We start from the raw sequence: 18,823 nt of genomic DNA on the forward strand, positions 1-18,823 counted from the left end.
TCTGGAGACAGGAAGTGTCATACTGTGTGTCACACACAGAAAGTAGACACCTTGTATTGGTTTGTAGCATGTGAAGGGCCTAATATAGAATGAACCTGGAGAGAGAGACTGAAGACAAATTGTGAAAGGCTTGAAATGCCAAACAGGGGAGCTTGTTTTTGGTCCTAGAGCCAAAATGGAGCCTCCAGTGACATGATCAGCCCCGTGATTTAGGCTGATTCCTTTGGCAGATGTGGGGAATGAGAGGAAAGAGGCTGGGAGGAGGAAGACCAGGCAGGAGGCTGTTGGAATGGTCCAGGCAAGAGATGACCTCTGGGGCCCCTTGCTTCCCTGACATTCTGGTATTTCTGGGATAATTTTTTTTTCACCAGAAATATGTTTAGGTATTAGAACAGACCCCACAAAGGGAACCTCTGCCTGGGAACTAATGATGCACTTCATCCCTAATGCTAATTGGTTCTCTCATCTCTCAGCTGACCAACCATGGGGCAGAAAACGGAGTCTCCAAATTGTTAGTCTGGGAGATGCAGGGGGGAGTTCCCATGAAGTGAGGGCTATCCTGGCTGTTATCTCCCTCTTTCCTTTAACCTCCTCTTGTCTCCAGGATGGTGTGTGTCTGTTTCCCCAAGGGCATCTGGATAGAAGTTCTGGCTGTGACCCTGTTGATGCTGAATTCCCAGTTGGCTGCAGGCAGACAGGTCCCAGGTAAGTACAGAGCAGCAGCTCCGCAGAGAGCCCAGGTGGGGGCCCAAGGGGAGCACTCTCCTCTCTAGGCCCAGACCAAAGGAGGGTCATGGGACAGGATGGTCCTCAGAGAGATGGGCAGCAGGTGAAACTGGATTTCAGGCTTCCCTCCACCTATCCCTTCCTTTGGTCCTTGTTTCCTTTTCCCCAGGGTTCATGGACTTTGTGCAGGCCTCCTGGAGAGATGAGGGCTCCAGGTAGTTTTTCAATAAGCAATTATTAAGTACCTAATGTCTACTGGGCCCTGTGTTAATTACTGCTAAGGACAGAAAGAAAGGCAAAGGACATTTCCTGCTCTCAAGGAGCTCACAGTCTAAAGGGAGAGACAATACGTGGACACCTCTGTACAACCAAGACATATCCAGGGTAAATTGGACATAATCGGGAGAGGGAAGGTACTGGCATGAAGAGGATCAGGAAAGGCTTCCTGTGGAAGGAGGGATTGGAGCTGATGTTTGAAGTCAGCCAGGGAAGTCAGGAGGCAGAGGTGAGGAGGGAGAGTGTTATAAGGCTGGGAAACAGCCAGGGAGTGCCCAGAGTGGGGAGATGGAGAAATTTGTGTGAGGAAGAACAGGAAGGTCAGTGTCTCTGGATGGAAGGGGACTGGGGGCCTGGGAACGTAAAGTATAAGAAGGCTGGAGAGATGGAAGGGAGTCGGTTGTGGAGGGCCTTGAAAGCCAAGCACAGTTTTTGATATTTGAGCCTGGAGGAGATGGGGAGTCACTGGAGTTGATTGGGGAGGGGGTGACAGTGTCAGAGCTGCCAAGGTCTCCCACCCCCATCTAAACTTTTCTGTACCATTAAGCATCTTCACAGAGTCTGCCCAAACTGCTAGAGAGGTTTCAGTTTGGCTGTTGTTGGGGGAGGGAGGAGTGGACGTTCCTGGATTAATTTCCCAGGTAGGATTTCATGGCCATCAGTGAAGTGCAGTATGTGGGACCCCATGGTTTTCACTGATAGCATCACAGTGGAGTAGGGGAAGGTCTCCCCCTCCATCCCTTGGAGGCAGGTCAGAGGCAGATGCTGGGCTGGAGGGACCAAGGGCATTGAGCCAGGCTGGCTCTTCTCCTATCTTCCTGATCCTTGTTAATGGGCTGAAAACAGAGGTGGGAGCCCAATGTTCCCCAATCCCCACTGCCCTGGAGCACTCTGGGCTTGTACCCTACACCCCTAATCTGTCAGTGTCATCTCTGGTCTCCACACTGCTGCTGCTCTCCCTGAAGCCCGGGCTGGATCAAGGGGCCTCTGCCACGACACAGCAGGAGTGGGAGACCCTTTGTCCTGGGCAGGGAGGGAGCCCCCTGGGATGGGCCACAGGCCTCTTCCAGCGAGTGTGAGTATTGTCGGGGAGCAGAGAAAAGTCCCCCCTGCCACAGTCTGTGTTATTTCTCCTGCAGCCTGGCCTGGCACCTGGCATGGCCAGTCACAGCCTCTTTGGGCTCCTCACCTGATCTGGAGCCATCCTCCAGGAATCTCACCCACTTTTGAGCTTTGTCACCAGCACTGCCTCTGGGGGGGGAGAATCTGACATGTGTCACACACATTCTTCAGGGTAGGGCAAGAGAGGAGGAAGTGCCTTCTAGAGACAGTCTGTCAGGGCCTGAGCAAGGGAAACCCAAGGGCAGTGGAATCTCCCAGTCCTAGCCTGGTTTTGGCTGCTTAACCCAGCTGCCAACTCCAGGAACAACCTGGTATCAGCCATGGCAGCATTGAGCAGGGGATGCCCCCTTGTGGACAATAATGCAAACTACTTAATATTTAAGTATCCTCCCACCTAGTAGATAATCAAACCACTTACTATGGGCCAGGCACTGTGTTAACTGAGGGGGATACAAAGGGAGGTAAAAGCCCCTGGGGAGGACAACATGAAAACACCTGTGTACAAACAAGTGATGTTGAGGACAATTTGGAAATACCCCACAGAGGGAAGGCACTAGGGTTAAGGGAGACTGGGAAAGTCTTCCTATAGAAGAAGAGATTTTAACTAAAGGAAATCAGGAGGCAGGGAGGGGGAGGGAGAGTGTTCCAGACATGGGGGACAACAAGGGAAACTGCTCAGAGCTGGGAGATGGAGCGTCTAGTAGGAGGGACAGCAGGGAGTCAGTGTCTCTGCATCACAGAGTACACGGGTGTGGGAGGGGGCAGTCAGGAGTAAGAAGGCTGGAAAGGCAGGAGGGGCTGGTTGTGAGGAGCTTTGAAGGCCAAAAGGGATTTTTGTATTTGAAACTGGAGGTGATAGGGAGCCACAGGAGGTTATTGAGCAGGTGGGTGACATGGTATTTAGGAAGAGGCATTTGACAGCTGAATGGAGGATGCACTTGAGTGGGGAGAGACTGGAGGCAGGCAGACCCATCAGGAGGCTATTACAATAGTGCACATAGAAGGTGGTGAGGGCCTACATCAGGGCCATGGCAGCATCAGGGCAAAAAAGGGGGATTATTCAAGATGCTACAGAGGTAAAATTGCCAATTTCAGCAACAGATTCATTGTGGGTGATGAGAGTGTGGATGTCCCTGGGGCTGTGAGCCTGGGTGACTGGGAGGGTGGTGGTGCCTCACCAGTAATAGGAGAGAATCCACATCTGTGGGAGAATGACCACAGAAAAGGGTAAGCACAAGGAGGCACTAAGGTATTGTCAGTAGACTTTGGCTTGGGCTGAGGTGTCATGGGGGCAACAGTGGAAAGAAGGCTAGAAAGGGCAATGGAGCAGAGGTGGGGAAGGCCTTGGTTTCTGGACTAACAGAGTTGTTCTTTATCTAATGGCAATGGAGCATCATGGGGTAAGCTGGGGGCTTTGAGGAAGAGAAAATGGTAAAGCACAGAGACCAGTGAGGAGGCCAGTGCAGATGCTGAAGCTTGAACCCTCATGCCTGGCCTCTGGGGCTTGGCAGAAATCCATGTTGTAGGCTGTGATCCTGGTAGGGAGGACTGAGCTGAGCAGAACAGTCAGACGTATGGGGATGGACTCAGGGGTTATCAGCAGAGCTCAGGGTGTCAGGGGAGCAAAGGTGGGTGCAGAGGCTCCAGATGTGTCCAGGATTCAGAAGCACAATGTCAGGAATTTGGTAACATCAGGAGCCAAAAGGGGGAAATGTTAGAACACATTTTCCCACCTTTAGATCCTGATGTTGCCAAAAGCAAAAAGAAATGTCTAAGAAACCAGGATGCTGAAGGTGTTTGATGTCCTTCCAAAGGGTCCAAGTCCAGTCTCACTCCCTTGGATTGGTGGCCACATTGGTGTCATTCTGAGCCCCAATGTCAGAAGTCAAGGTTATCCCTTGCTCCCAATCCCTTTTTCTTCTGAAGGAGCTTTTCCTGTGTGATTCCCTCAAACTATCTCCTTATCTGCACAGAATCCCAGGATTTGCACCTTAGAGAGCACCCATACCAACTCTCTCATTTTACAGATGAGGAAACTGAGGCCCCCCAATTAGTGACTCAACCAAGGTGACATCAGTAATCAGTAGGGTAATGTAGCTAGTGTAACGATTGGAATGACGCCACCTGCTGGAGACTTACTGTAGAAGAGTTCCGCCCATGAAGCGAAGGTCTTTGAGGGCAAGACCAGGAGTCTTTTCTTTGGCGTAAGGAAGTGATGCAGGCGAGTGGGAGGAGGAAGAAAGAGACTGGCACTCAGTCTCGCGTTCTTTCCTTTGGACTCTGGTGGAGAGTGGAGCTAGAAATATGCTCTCCCTTTAATAGATAGGAATCTAGGCCTTTCTCTCTCTTTACCAAATTCTTTTTCTCTTTAATAAATGCTTAAAAGTCTAACTCTTGCTAAAGCTTATAATTTATTGGCGACCACTCATTAGATATTTTAGACAGTTTAGCTAGAATTTTAGCCCTAAACACTAGTATGGAAAATGGTTTATATTAGTGTAGGGGAGGATATTTGAGGAGTAAAAGGTTTTAAGTTGGGTGCTCATGGTGTAACTGTAAAAACTTGGACAGAGAGGAGACACTGGAGAGGAAGAATCAGGAAGGTTTTCTGACTTGTCTGTGGGAGGTGAGGGAAAGAGAGAAACCTGAGTCCCCAGTTGCTCCAGGTTTCCCAGAGCTGGTGTGAGGTAGTGGACGTGCCATTAATAGAAGTCAGGGAGTCAGGAGGAGGATTTGGTTTCAGGGACAAGATGATGACTTTTACATGCTTAGTTTGAGGTGCTTGGAGGGGTGATGTTTGGCAGGAGCTGATGTAGGAAGGGAGACTATGAGGGAAGGTGGGCCAAGGTCCAGATTCAGGAGGTGTCTGTAGAGAGGGAGAAATGAAGGGACAGGGACAGAGACATCTGAGGGAGAGAGCAGAGAGAGAGGAGACAGAGGGAGGTGACTTGGGTCATGAATCTCTTTAGTGATTGAGAAGAGGAAGAAGAATCAGCTCAGGAGGCAGGGAGCAGTATTTGGGGAGGTGAGAAAAAAGGGAGGATGGGGAGGTGTCACAGAAGCCTAAGGAGGGGAGAATCTCAAGGAGGTGATCATCAGTGCCAAAGGCTACAGGCACAGAAGGATGAGTTTGGAGGCAAAATTGTTATAATTTGTGGAGGGAGGTAAATGGAGGCACTCTGAAGCTTTAATGTCATCTTGCTTCCCACACCAAAAATAATGCCCTGGAGGATCTTCTGCTCTAGGGCCTGCTTTTTTCAATTGGTGACTGAACCCTCAGTGATGTTATTGTTCAGACATTTCAGTTGTGTCAGATTCTTCATGACTCTATTTGGGGTTTTCTCACGAAAGGTACTGGCATGGTTTGGTTTATTTTTCTGTAGCTCATTTTACACGTGATGAAGTTGAGGCAAACAAGGTGAGTGACTTGACCAGGGTCACACAGCTAGTGAGTGAGGCCAGATTGGGACTCAGGTCTTCTTTTTTTACAGGGCAATGAGGGTTAAGTGACTTGCCCAGGTTCACACAGCTAGTAAGTGTCAAGTGTCTGAGGCCAGATTTGAACTCAGGTCATCCTGAATCCAGGGCCAGTGCTTTATCCACTGCACCACCTAGCTGCCTGGGACTCAGGTCTTCTTGATTCCAACCAAGCCCCGTGCTCTCTCCACTGCACCATCTGGCTGCCCCCCAACCCCGAGTACTATTTCAGAAAAGTCCTGTCATACTTCACTTCATTCCCTTCTCTGTAGCAACTCCTCAACCCCATTGCCAGCCTTTTCACAGAGATGCACCTCCCCTCTCCTCACAGCTCCTTCTTCCCCCACCCAAAAGAACAATCTGTATCCAAGAACTGTGACAAAATCTACTTTTCCATTGTTCCTGGATGAGCTGTGTCCATCTACTCCCCTGTGGCCCCACTCACCAACTTCAGCCCAAATTGTCCCTCCCTGGATACCACTGCCCTATGAATATTCTTTCCCCCATTAGAATGCCTGCTCCTTTAATGAGGGGTCTCTCTTTATTTTTGTATTTGTATTTCCAATGCTTAGCACATAGTTTACAATTAGTCAACATTTTTTCATTCATTCATTCATTCATTCCAAAGTATTATTATAAACTTACATTACTGAGCTTTAAGTAAGAGGACTTTAGATCCAGATGACTACTTAGAGAGATTTGTTTGTAAAAGGAAATAGAGTAATAGGATATAATCTAGTGAGGGATGGAGAATCAAGTGAAGGACAGTTCCATGTATTGAATACTTGTGTATATTTCAGCAGTCCCACTCAACTGGATCTATGACCTTATTGATTCCAAAGTTCCTTTCCGGGTGCAGATCTCAACCCATCCATGCCTGCCCATTCTATGTGACTCTTTTCCACACTCTCCCACAAATTTCCATATGGAGTCCACCCAATTTCATAGCAGTCATCCTTACTCTCTCCTAACATTGGGAGGGTGTCTGTGGCTCCCACTCTTTGTCCATCCATCATCCATTTTTCTTGCCATTCCTACAGCCCCTTTGTCTTCCTATCATACATTTCCTCAATGATATCTTTGACCCCCTTTCCCTATTTGGAATGTTTATATATTCCAACTTGCTTATACCAACTATATGCCTTGACAGTGCCTTTTGTGTGATGCTTAATTCTTCAGAGGCAGTTGTTATCCACAACATACTGCCATATCACAATATCAGGAGAATGTTAGTATTGAAAAGATGAGTCTTTGCTTGCATGAAAAGCCTCCTGGCTGAAATCCAAACCATTTTCCTCCTTCTGATCACTTTTGTGCCCAACTCATCACCAATACCCCAGACAGACATACTGATGGACAAGCTCCATAGAATGAATGTTCATCCAAGTGGATGCTGAAATCTGTGAAACAAAGACTCTTCATTCACTTGGTCTTTCCCAGGTGCATGAATAGGCCAAACTCCTCTGAGTGCTTACAGGTCTCTTCTAGAAGGTTCTCCAATGTTCTAGGTCTTCTTGTAGTCAACACAGTGTCATCCACAAAGAAAAATTTCTAGGGAACCTCCCTGTCAATTGGGAATTCTTCTTTGGCCTGGACTCTATGCTGGATCTCCTCCATCACAATGGCAATTAGGCAGTTCAGGGATTTCTCCCTCAAGGATAGAACAACCACACAGCACTTGGACCCTAATAACGCAGTCCTGGATGTGCTCAACATCGAGGTAAAAATGACTGCAAAGAGAACAAAGACAGGAAAAGCAGCCGGATTCCTGAGTGTTTGTAGAAGAGATTTATGCTGGAAATGACATGTGTGAGGGTATGAAGGGACCAGTATTCAAGGGATCTGAAGGAGGGAAAGAGACTGGAAATGCTTGGACCTTACTGAGAGCAAAAGGCAGAGTGACTGAGAGAATATCACTAACCACTGAATTATTGCCCATTCTTTCACTGATTAAAAATCTTTATGAGAGTCATCCATGTATGAACTGAGTTCCTTTGATCAGAGTATTGGTAGGGAACAAGCAGGCTTTCACAAGAGGAATTTACCAATGGACTGACCATATCTTTACTATTTCAAAATTAAATAAAAGATTTACAGAATATAAAGTCCCATCATTCTTATTGATTGTTAATGACAAGAAAATCTTTGATTCCACAATCATTCAAAATTCTCTGAAAGAAAGAAAAAACAGAAATAATCTTATTTAATGGTGCGCTGATCATAAATATCCAGGGACACAGAAGAAGTTTAATAGTCATATTAATCATTTACACTTATATGGAAAAGAAACCAGCCTTACAATCAATACAAGAAAGTCTGAAAGGAATGAAAAATGCTCATTATTGAAATGATGACATTCTAATTAATGCATCCCTGTGCATATTTGGAGGATCCTCTGCAGGTGGATAATTAATTGGGCCCAGAATTGAAAAGGAGCCATGGAAATGGTTAGATTGCCTTTGGGAAATCCCAGTTCAGATACTTTTTTAGCTCAAATATTTTCTCTGCTTCAGGATCTTGGAAGATACAGCCCCTGGAGCATCAAGGCTTTTTATGCACTCATCAATTGTAACCTTATTCTTGTTATAACCCATTCTAACAAGTGATAGTAAGAAAGATCATGGAGGAAATGCCTAATTGGAAAGAAAGATGAATGGGTCCTCTTGGTAACCTCAGAATGTCCAAATGTGGGGCTGGGCCTTCTATAGAAGATCTATGGAAAAATCACCCAAGAGGAGCCAGTGTGGACAGGCTATGCTCTGTGCTCACAGAGGGAAGACCCACTGGGAGGAGGTCAGAGATGCATGAGAGAATCCAAACCACTTATGCTGATACAGGCTCTGTTGTTACAAAGTGCTTCCCATACAGTCCTCTCTGATCCTCACCACATGTCTATGAAGCAGGTGCTGCCCCTGTTATTGACTCCATTTTACAGATGAAGAAATTGGTTCAGAGAGAAGTGACTAGTACAAGGCCTCAGAGAGAGTTAGCAGCATAGCTGGGATTGGAAGCCCTGGGTTCTGCCTACAGAGACAGTGTGGTCCAGTGGAAAAGAGGTCAGGAATCTTGGGTTCAAGGCTTGATCCCTTCTTTACTAGTTCAGTGACCTTGGGCAAGTCACATCACTCTTCTGGGACTCAACATCCTCATCTGTAAAACAGCTCTGCATCTAGAATCTGAGTATTGTAAAATTGGGGCGTTTTCCCAGTCTCCCACCAAGAAACACACCTCCCCCCAATGCCTCAGCTCTCTCTCTCTCTCTCTCTCTCTCTCTCTCTCTCTCTCTCTCTCTCTCTCTCTCTCTCTCTCTCTCTGAGTAGTTCATTTTCCCTTCAAGGCTCAGCCTGTGATAACTTCCTGCAAGAGACCTTTCAAACCCAGGAAAAATCAACTCTACATAGCACTTTGAGTTCCTCCTTTTTTTTGTGGGGCAAGGAGGGTTAAGTGACTTGCCCAGGGTCACACAGCTGGTAAGTGTCAAGTTTTTTGAGACCAAATTTGAACCCAGGTCCTCCTGAATCTAGAGTTGGCGTTTTATCCACTTTGCCACCTAGCTGCCTCATGAGTTCCTCTTACATGCTTTTGGTTCTGTAAAGTTTGTGTTAAATTTAATGTGAGAGGACCAAATTGCCTTGCTTCTCTCTGGCCCTTTTTGAAATTAATTTTGCTCTTTTCTCTGTATTTTAAAAATGTTTCGCTGATGCTCTTTTCTTTCTCATTTTGCATCACTATCACTACCCATCAATCTCCTAGCTGCAAACCTCACCTTCCCCACCCCCTCAATTAGGAGCCCTCTGTCTTTGGCCTGAGACTGAAATGTCTGTATCATCCTCCACCTCGGGTCCATCAGCTCTTTGCCAAGAAATGGGAAGCACTTCAGCCTGTGTGTCCTGAAGCCTGGACGGGTCATTGCACTGAGCTGAGGTCTGACGTCTCTCAGGAGTGTTTTCCTTGAGGTTATTGTTGTCAGTGTGGGAGTGTGGGAGTCTCCTTGCTCTGCTCCCTTCCCTCTGCATTAGTTCAGACGATGTTCTCTGGGATTCATTGGATCTATCCCTTTCTTCACTGCTTACAGCCCAAGGACACACTTTCACTCTCTTAGCACAGAATTTGCTCAGTCATTTCTCAGGTGGAGGCACACACTGCTATAGCAAAAAGTGCTGCTGGTGTGTACACACACATATCTCACCTATGTGTACATGTTATATCTAATATATGTGTGTGTGTATATGTGCAAATATGGATGTCTGTGCATCTCACCTGTGTGTCTTCTCTCTTAGACTTCCTTTGCAGTATATGCCTCGTACTCCTATTTCTGGGTCAATGAAGGATTGTTCACTGACATTGTTGGGTTGAATTACAATTTTTTCCTATCTTTTAAAAAATATATTTCCAATCTGCAAACATTCACCTTTTCTCCCTCCCAAACCTATACTTCTCCCTCACAAACTGAGAGAAAATCCCCACCCCACATTACAAACACTTGTAGGGAAGCAAAACAAATCTCTACATTGGCCATTTTGAAAAACAAATTCCTGTGCTGTATTGTGAGTCCTCTTGGTCAGGAAGTGGGCAGCCTGTCTCACCCTTGGTCCTCTGGAATCATGGTTGGTTATTGTGTGTGAGATTTAAAATAGGATATAAGAGCCTTAAACTCCCCTTTAACCTTTCCCTTATATATCTCCCAGACCAGTAAGAGAAAGAAGCCTCTGAGCTTTGATTAGAGAGGGATAAATTAGCTTTTATTGTTTGCAAATGAATTAGCCAACAAATAGGTGATACTGATTAGGGAAATAGGAAAGTATGAATGGTCTTAGATCTAAACTTAGTCTATATTCTTTTATAAAACTCACCAAATCCCAAAACTTCCTCTTGGGCTGAGAACCAGAGTCAAGCACGGGCTGCCACTGAGGACCAGAGCCGATCACCTGAACACGCTGTCAAACCTGAGCCAGTGTGTGTGTGCCGAGAGAGAGAGCGCACTTCCATTCTCTCCTCATTTTTAAGCTGGTGCCCCGGAAGTGGCATGCTTGGCCACACTCTCCCGGGCAGCAGCAGGCGCGTGGCTGTTTGTCACGGTCTCCTCCCTGAAAGGGTGGTCCTTCAAAAACCGTTTCAGTAGTAAGTAGTAAGAGTTCAACTGTTAAATTTTAGTTAAAAACTTATTTTTTACCACATGTGGTAATCAGAGTTCCCAAGTCTTTCAAAGTTGTTTATCTTTACCATATTGTTGTTATCATATAAAGTGTTTTCCTGGTTCCATTCACTTCATCCTGCATCAATTCAGACTGTCAGTCAGTCAGTAAACATTTATTAAGCACCTACTGTGTGCCAGGCACTGTGCTAAGTACAAAAGAGACAAAAATGATGCAAAAAAAAAAAAAGATGCAAAAAGAGACAAAAGACAAACCCCAGCTTGGGGGACTAGGTGATGATGATGCTGTCATTAGTAACAGTTTGGATGCTCAATAAAAAGAGGCATTTGCAGAATTCCTACAGAGAAAGCCAGACATGAGCAGACTCTGCTTTGTAAGATACTTCACTAGACCTCAGATGGCGTTACACCCAAGCCATTGCCCTGCACACTTTTCCTCCCTTTCTCAGCCAGACTCCCACAAACAGTGTCTGCACACACACAGTTTCCTCTCCTTCTCTCCCTCACCCTTAGTCCTGGACAGTCCTGCTTCCCCCATCATTAGCCAATGGAGACTGCTCTCCCCAAAGTCACCAAGGATCCAACCTCAATGGCTCTGGGAGCTGCTGGGGATGTACAAGTGTGAGAAAACTCCTTGCCTCAGTCCTGGGATCAGCCCAGGTTTCTGACCAGCAGAACCTCAGACCCTAATTAAGGGTCTCTCAGCCCCAGGGAGAGGTTGTCCAGCATCCCAGCCATGCAGGACCAGGTTCCAAAAAGGAAATAAGGTTTGCTCCCAATTCCCACAATTGAATAAAGTTTTCTCACAAGACAGAAGTTGGACCAGACCCATAACTGAATAGAGGGAACTGAGGCAGCTCCAGAACTGAGTCACAAGAGGGAGTCAGTGTGGTTCCCTCAATCCCCACAATTAAACACTTGCTGAACTAATCCCCACAATTTCCTCCTCCACACACCCCCCCTTCTCTGTGCTCATGTGGCCTCCATAGGAGCAGACCCTCTCCCCTCTCACCCAGATTACTATGATGGACCCGGATCATCTCTCTTCCCTCCAGACCATCTTTTATACCATAAACATGTGCTTTTCCTTAAGGGCAAATCTGACTGAGTCACTGCTCTCCTCAAGAAACAGCAGTGGCTCCCTAGTGCTTCTGGGATACATTATAACTTCCTATGTTTATTCCTTCACAGCCTGGCTCCATCCCTATCTCATTGTATGATAATCCTCCTCTTCTTGCACTCTGGGATCTGCCCAAACTGACCCTTTCTTCACACCCTGCACCCTATTTCCCACCTCTTGGACTTTGCCCCTGCCACCCCCCATGCCTGGATTCCACTCCTTCCTTCCCTCTGCCTCATGGATCCTCTCTCCCTCCAAGGCCCAGCTCAGGCACCACTTTTCCTTTTCTTTTTTTTGGCAGGGCATTGAGGATTAAGTGACTTGCCAGGGTCACACAGCTAGTTGGTTTCAAGTGTCTGAATCCGGTTTTGAACTCAGGTCCTTGTGAATCCAGGGCTAGTGTTTTATCTACAGTGCCACCTAGCTGCCCTCCAGCACCACTTACTAGGTGAAACCTTTCCTGATCCCCCACATGCCAGTGCCCCGCCCTTCTACTCATTTATATTCATGCTTCCTATACTTTTGTGTGCACTTGTCACTCCCATTTTAATGTATGGCTGGGACTGTTACAGTCTTTATGTTTGTATTCCCAGCATCTGACATGGGGCCTGGTACACAGTAAGCACTCATTAAGTGCTTGTTGATTGATTGACGCTTTGGAGAAGCACAGCAGTGCACAGATAAGGAAAGAGAGTTAAGTAGAAAGAAAACAAGGAATCCAAGAACTGGGGGTGGGGGATGGGTCAGAGGGCAGGCCAAGCCTGGCGGCTGTTCACAGGTGTGGAAGTGGGAGATGAAAGGTTGAGTTTGGGGAGCCACAAGGAGGCCAGTTTGGCTGTCACATAAATTGTGTGTGAGAGAGAGTAACAGGAGCTGTTGGAAAGAGAAGCAGGAGTCAGCCTGGGGAGGGCTCTGAATGCCAATGTTAGGCTTTGGAAATTCTCCAAGGGTCCATAGGGAGCCACCACAGGTTCTTGAGGAGGTGAGTGAAGTTATCAGACTTAGACTTTCTAGGATTTATTTGGTCATTTGTGGGCTGGAGAGATGAATAATATCAATCAGTCAGGAAGCCTCCTATGTGCTTACTCTGTGCCAGGCCCTGTGCTGGGCACTGGGTTACATATAAAATCAGTCATTTCCTGCCCTGGAGGAGCTTCCATTCCAGGAGGAGAAGGAGGATGTAGGACATGCCCAGGAGGGTGACCAGGGGAGGGAGCCCGGGTCCAGCAGTCACAGGGATCCTGAGCAGAGCCAGACAGAGCCTAGCAGAATCCGAGGGTGACACCGATTGGATCATTGACCTCGATGAAAGAGGGTGTGGCCTCTAGGGTCATGGGAGTGTGGTGTGGTTTGTCCCCACCAGGGTCTCAGCAGAGGGGCTGGGGAGGTAGATTCAAAGATGTACTGGAGGGATGATAATCAGAGAGTGGGTTTAATTTGGGTGAGTAGGACTTGGGGTGGTTGTTGGGTAACATTTCCTGGAGTGTTTGCACCAGACTGGGTGTAGTTGAGAGGCAGCTGTGACACAGCAGAGTACGAGTCTGAGAACTGGGCTCTAATCCTTCCTCCATCCCATATCTGCGCTGTGTGACCTCGGAAAAGTCGCTTGCTCTCTCTGGGCTTTACAGGGGCGGGACTGAGCATGCGCAGGAAGGGTAGCTGGATGTTGGCCATGTTCTCCTCAGTCAGGCCCGGCCTGTGGTCAGCGATTGCAAGCTGGCGGTGTCCATCCGGGCTGACCCGCCCCCGGGTGTTTCCTCAGAGCACTTCACTGAGCAGTTTAAGTATGAGTGTCACTTTGAGAACCGGACAAAGCGCTTGGGGCTTGTGGAGAGACACGTGTACAACCGGGAGGAGTTGGTGCGCTTCGACAGCGACATTGGGGAGTACGTGGCGGTTACCGAGCTGGGGCGGCGCATTGCTGAGGACTATAACAGCCAGAAGGAGTTCATGGAGCAGAGACGGGCCGCTGTGGACACTTACTGCAGGCACAACTACGAGATTCTTGATCACTTCTTGGTGCCCCGGCGCGGTGAGTGAGCGCCCCCTGCAGGGAAGAGAGGGACCCAGGGGAGAGAGAGGAAGGAGCGGGAGAGGGGGCGGAGCAGGGAGGGAAGGGAAGGGGCTGGAAGGGAGAGCAGAGGGAGGGGCCAGAGGGGAGGGGAGGGGGAGGAGGCTGTGATGGGAGGGGACAGGTGGGGAGGAGAGAAGCAGGGGCACAGGAGCAAGGACAGGGACAGGGACAGGATCCCCCAGAGAAGGGGAGAGACAAGGGGGGAGGGGAATGGAAGGAGGGGGAGATGATGGATGGGAGAGAGGAGGGAGGGGACTAAGAGGGAAAGTGGAGGGAAGAGAAATGGGGGAGACGGAAAGATTGGGACCAGAGGGGGAAGAAGGGGAAGGAGGAAGAATGGGGGATGGGAGGGGGATGCAGGGAGGAAGAAGGAGGGAGGAGGAGAAGAGGGAGGGAAGCAGAGATGATGGGGAGGAATTAGGGGCAGAAACACTGGAGATGAGGGATGGAGAGGATGGGAGGGAAGAGAGGAGAAGAAAGGGGGAAATGAAGGGGGAGAAAGAGGGGGGGGACAGAGGGAGGGGGAGGGGGGCTGGAGAGGGAGGGGGAGGAAGCTCTTCTACCAGCTGGGATTTGGGGGCCTGGAGTCCTTTTCCCTCAGTCAAATTCGGATGTTTTTACCCCCTCCAATTCTAATGGGGAAAAACTGCACTGGGAACAAGCCAAAAACCCATCACCAACAAATAACTCACATTTATACAGGGCTAAAATGGTTAATGGGCAGCTAGGTGGCTTAGTGGATAAAGTACCAGCCCTGGATTCAGGAGAACCTGAATTCAAATCCCACCTAAGACACTTGACACTAGCTGTGTGACCCTGGGCAAGTCACTTAATCCTCATTGCCCTGCCCAACAACAACAACAACAACAACAACAAAAAAGACTCATCTTCCTGAGTTCAAATCTGGTTTCAGACACTTACTAGTTGTGTGACCCTGGGCAAGTCACTTGACCCTGTTTGCCTGAGTTCCTCATTTGTAAAATGGAATGGAGAAGGAAATGGCAAACCTCTCCAGTATCTTTGCCAAGAAACAAAGAGTGAGACATGACAGAAAAAGCACTGAACAACAACAAAATGGTTAATATGGAATTCAGTCCCCAAGGTCCTGACTGCCTAGGTGCTGTGAACCTTTTAAAATCTTAAAGAAAACTCCCTTTTTTATCCCTGAAACTAAGCTCAGCAGAGGCCTCCCATGCCCTGCTCCCTCCCATCTCCTCCATTCTCTCACTCCCTCCCCTCCAAGTCTTCTCTGGTGACACAAACTCCTACAACTGAGGCTTCATCACTGAATTTGTCTTTCTCCAGGCACCCAGACATCTTTCTGCACTTCCCAGGGCCCCTGGACTCCGGGTCCTGATGCTCAGGTTTCTCCTGGGCCTAGACATTCCCCACAAGCCCCTGAGTCAATATTCCTTCACTGTATCGATAGCATCTCTTAATGTTTGAGCTGGAAGCCTTTCTGAAAACAGTTCATTGTTTACACCTGTGACCTGCTTTTGGAAAGAATCCATTATAAAGAATCCACTTGTAATGAGAAAACTTGCCTGCTCATTTCTTCCCCCATCCCAGAATCCTGCTGAGCTGGGGCTGGGGTCATTCTGCCCATGGGCTCCTGGGGCTGCTTCCTGCTAGTTCAGATTTCTAGTCTTGGGGGAGCTTAAATGTCCCCAACATGTCCATTTCAGGCTCTGGGGAGAAGGGGAGGCCTGAACCTGGTGAGGGATCAGGTGACAGAGGTGGGGGCTGGACCAGGAAGACCTGCTCTGGCCCCCTCACTCAGGATCCTTCTTCTTTCTTCCAGTTGAGCCCGAGGTGACTGTGTATCCATCCAAGATGGCTCCCCTGGGACACCACAACCTGCTTGTCTGCTCTGTCACTGGTTTCTACCCTGGGGACATTGAGGTCAGGTGGCTCCTGAATGGGCAGGAGGAGACAGCTGGGGTTGTGTCCACAGGCCTGATCAGCAATGGAGACTGGACCTACCAGGTCCTGGTGATGCTGGAGATGACCCCCAGGCGTGGGGATGTCTACACCTGCCATGTGGAGCACTCCAGCCTGCAGAGACCTGTCACCTTGGACTGGAGTGAGCCAGAGCTCCCTCAGCCTCCAGTTCTCACCTTGCTCAGGACAGGGAGCCAGCTCTGAGACCCCCAGAGTGTGTCCAGTCCTGGGCTAATACAAACCCCATGCAGTGCTACCCCCCTTTCCCCAGCATGGCCCCCAATGGCTGTGCTGAGCTAAGAGCTATGGAGACCTAGAAACTCATCAGGTTCCTCACCGGCCCCAGGCCTGGGAGCTGGCCTCCCTCTGGACTCAGTGACCAGCCTATAGGCCCTTCCCCTGGGGTGGGGTAGCTGGCTGTGAGACACATTGATGTCAGTGTCCCCTGATGAACCTTCACTGGCTGAGCCCTGAAGGCCCTTTGCAGTCCGTCCCTTCCCTTCTTAGATAGGATTTAGCCCCATCCCAGCTCCCTTCAGACCCGTCTGCCCCCCAGGGCTGGCTCCTGGAGGGAAAGTTTTGATCCTTGGTGTCTCTTGTCCCCAGAAGCACAGTCTGGATCTGCCCAGAGCAAGATGCTGAGTGGAGTCGGGGGCCTCGTGCTGGGGCTGATCTTCTTTGGGGTTGGCCTTGTTGTCCACAGGAGGAGTCAGCAAGGTGAGATAGTCTGGGGAGGCCCTTAGGCCCCTCCCCTCCATGGTCTCCAGGGGAGGGAGGATGTTTGATGGTGCCAGAAATCTGGCCCCAGGTCAGGGAGGAAGGGCTGGGCTGGCTCTGGCTTCAGCTCTTTCTACCCTGGAACTTACACAAGGTGGTGAAGGGGCCAGATCCCAGGGCCAGGGGTCTGAGGGAATCCCATATTCAATAGTAGAGACAGCCTGGGGAGGGGTGTCAGACTCCAGCCTTTAGCCCCTTCCCCTGCCATTCCCCTCCCCCCCCACTCCCACAGCTGTAGATGAATGGATAGAGCATTGATGAAGTGCTTCCTCTGTGGGGTCAGGTACTGGGATAAGCAGTGTTAGGAGCCCCTGTCCCATAGTGCTCAGGGCCTTGGTGCCCTTTGCTTCTGTGACTCTGGGATTTACAAGTATTTGTACATCTGTCTTTCTTCCTTCCTTTCCCAGGAAATCAGGGTTCACAGCCAGCAGGTAAGATCCTTCTGCCCAGGTGGGATCAGGGTTCTTATAGCTACAGTCTCTGCCCAGTGGGGCCTGAAGCTAAGCAAAGACTTGGGGCCCTTAATGAAAAGAGGTGGCTCTACTTGTGGCTTCAGACCCAGGTGTAGACTCTCACATGGCTGTTCTGTGTCCTCTGCAGGGCTCCTGAGCTGATCCCTGAGGCTGTGTCCCCTGGAGCTGCTGCCTCCCCCTCAGCCTCCCTCCCATGTTTGGAGGCCCCTGCTTGTGCCCAGCTCTCCAGGAGGTTAGCCCTGCTGACCCCTTCCCTGGAGTGGCTCCTTGCCTGTGCCTTGGGCTCTCTCTGGACTCTTTGGCATTTCCCAACAGAGCTTCAATGACCCTCTCCACCTTCCTGTGTTCCTGTACCTGTGTTTTATCCATTTTTGTCTCCTGATCCTTCACCCCAATAATTACAAGAGTGAGAATCACCTGGTGCTTGGTGACATGGAGACAATGTTGGTTAGCAGAGGGATTTGTGTAACCTCTCAGTGTGAAAGGCCTCCAGAGGTTCAGATTGCAATCCATCCACACCTTTGTATCCACGTGGCCTCTTGTCCAGGCCCCTCCATTACCCAGCCTGCTGGTGGCCTTCCTTTCGGTGTCCTGATATTATGTAGATGTCAATGGACCTCACAGGCTTCCTGCCCAGGAGTCCTTCCCTTTCCCCATGGGATGGGCCCTCCTCACTCTGGTCATCCCTCTCTCTGATGCCTTTGCTTCTGTCCCTTCTGCTCAGTTCTTCCTGGATGATCTTTTGCTATAGCCTGTGCTTGCCTGTCATGGGCCTCTCCATTGCACTTTTTAAAATTAAAGTTTTAGTAAAACCTTTTGTATTTACATCATATTCATTATTTAATATATACCCTACTCACATTGGCCTTCCCTCACAACAACATTTTTATTTATAAGTCCCTAAATCACCATCACATTAACCATGTCTGTGTAGCACTATATGCAACAATCCATAGCCATAGTGTTTCTGTGTCTGCCATGAAGAGTTTATTTTCTCATCTCTGTGGCCAAGCTTAGTAACTATAATTACATAACATTCAGCATCATTCTTACCCCATTTAGTAGCCTTGAGTTTGTTTATTCCCTGGTTGTGGTTACAGTGTTCTGCATCAGCTCACTTAAGTCTCCCTATGTTTCTCTGGATTTCTCATATCTCTTCTATCTTCTTATGCAACAAAATTCCATGACCTTCACGTGCCACAATTTGCTTCGCCTTTTCTCAGTTGATGGGCACCAGCTGTTTCTACTTCTTTGCTGCCACAGAGTATTGCTATGAGAAATTTGGTATATATGCATATCTCAGTTCTTTTTCCGATCATTGTTACCCTTGGCATATGTGGTAAGGAGTGGGATCTCAGGATCAAAGGGCATGCGGATACTGACGTTTCTTATCATAATTGTTGCACCAGCTCACAGCTCCTTAAGTAGGGCATCAACCTGCCTGTCTTTGTGTTGTCCTTCCCCCATTGACCATTTTCACATTTTGTCACCTTGAAAGATTTTCTGGGGAAGAGGTGAAACCTCAGAATTGTTTTAATTTCCATGTCTCTTATTGTTAGGAATTTGTAGCAATTGAGAACCGTTCATTCCCTTTGACCACTTACCTGCTGGCAAAGGCTCTTGGCCTCATAGATTTGTGTCCAGTCTTTACATGTCTTGGCTCATAGACCTTTATCAGAGAT

The 18,823-nt window shown here is 48.6% G+C and overlaps 1 protein-coding gene across 1 annotated transcript; it reads left to right on the forward strand.

Moving 5' to 3' along the window:
• The first annotated feature begins 580 nt into the window (after window positions 1–580).
• LOC122725864 (H-2 class II histocompatibility antigen, E-S beta chain-like) lies at window positions 581–17,938 on the forward strand. Its single transcript, XM_043963214.1, has 6 exons — window positions 581–705; window positions 13,639–13,908; window positions 15,752–16,033; window positions 16,498–16,608; window positions 17,076–17,099; window positions 17,269–17,938. Exons 1-6 carry the CDS (start codon window positions 606–608, stop codon window positions 17,280–17,282), a joined length of 801 nt encoding a protein of 266 aa, XP_043819149.1. The 5' UTR covers window positions 581–605; the 3' UTR covers window positions 17,283–17,938.
• The last annotated feature ends 885 nt before the right edge of the window (window positions 17,939–18,823 follow it).

Source organism: Dromiciops gliroides, chromosome 4 (assembly GCF_019393635.1).
Source record: "Dromiciops gliroides isolate mDroGli1 chromosome 4, mDroGli1.pri, whole genome shotgun sequence".
Classification (NCBI taxonomy): Eukaryota; Metazoa; Chordata; class Mammalia; order Microbiotheria; family Microbiotheriidae; genus Dromiciops; species Dromiciops gliroides.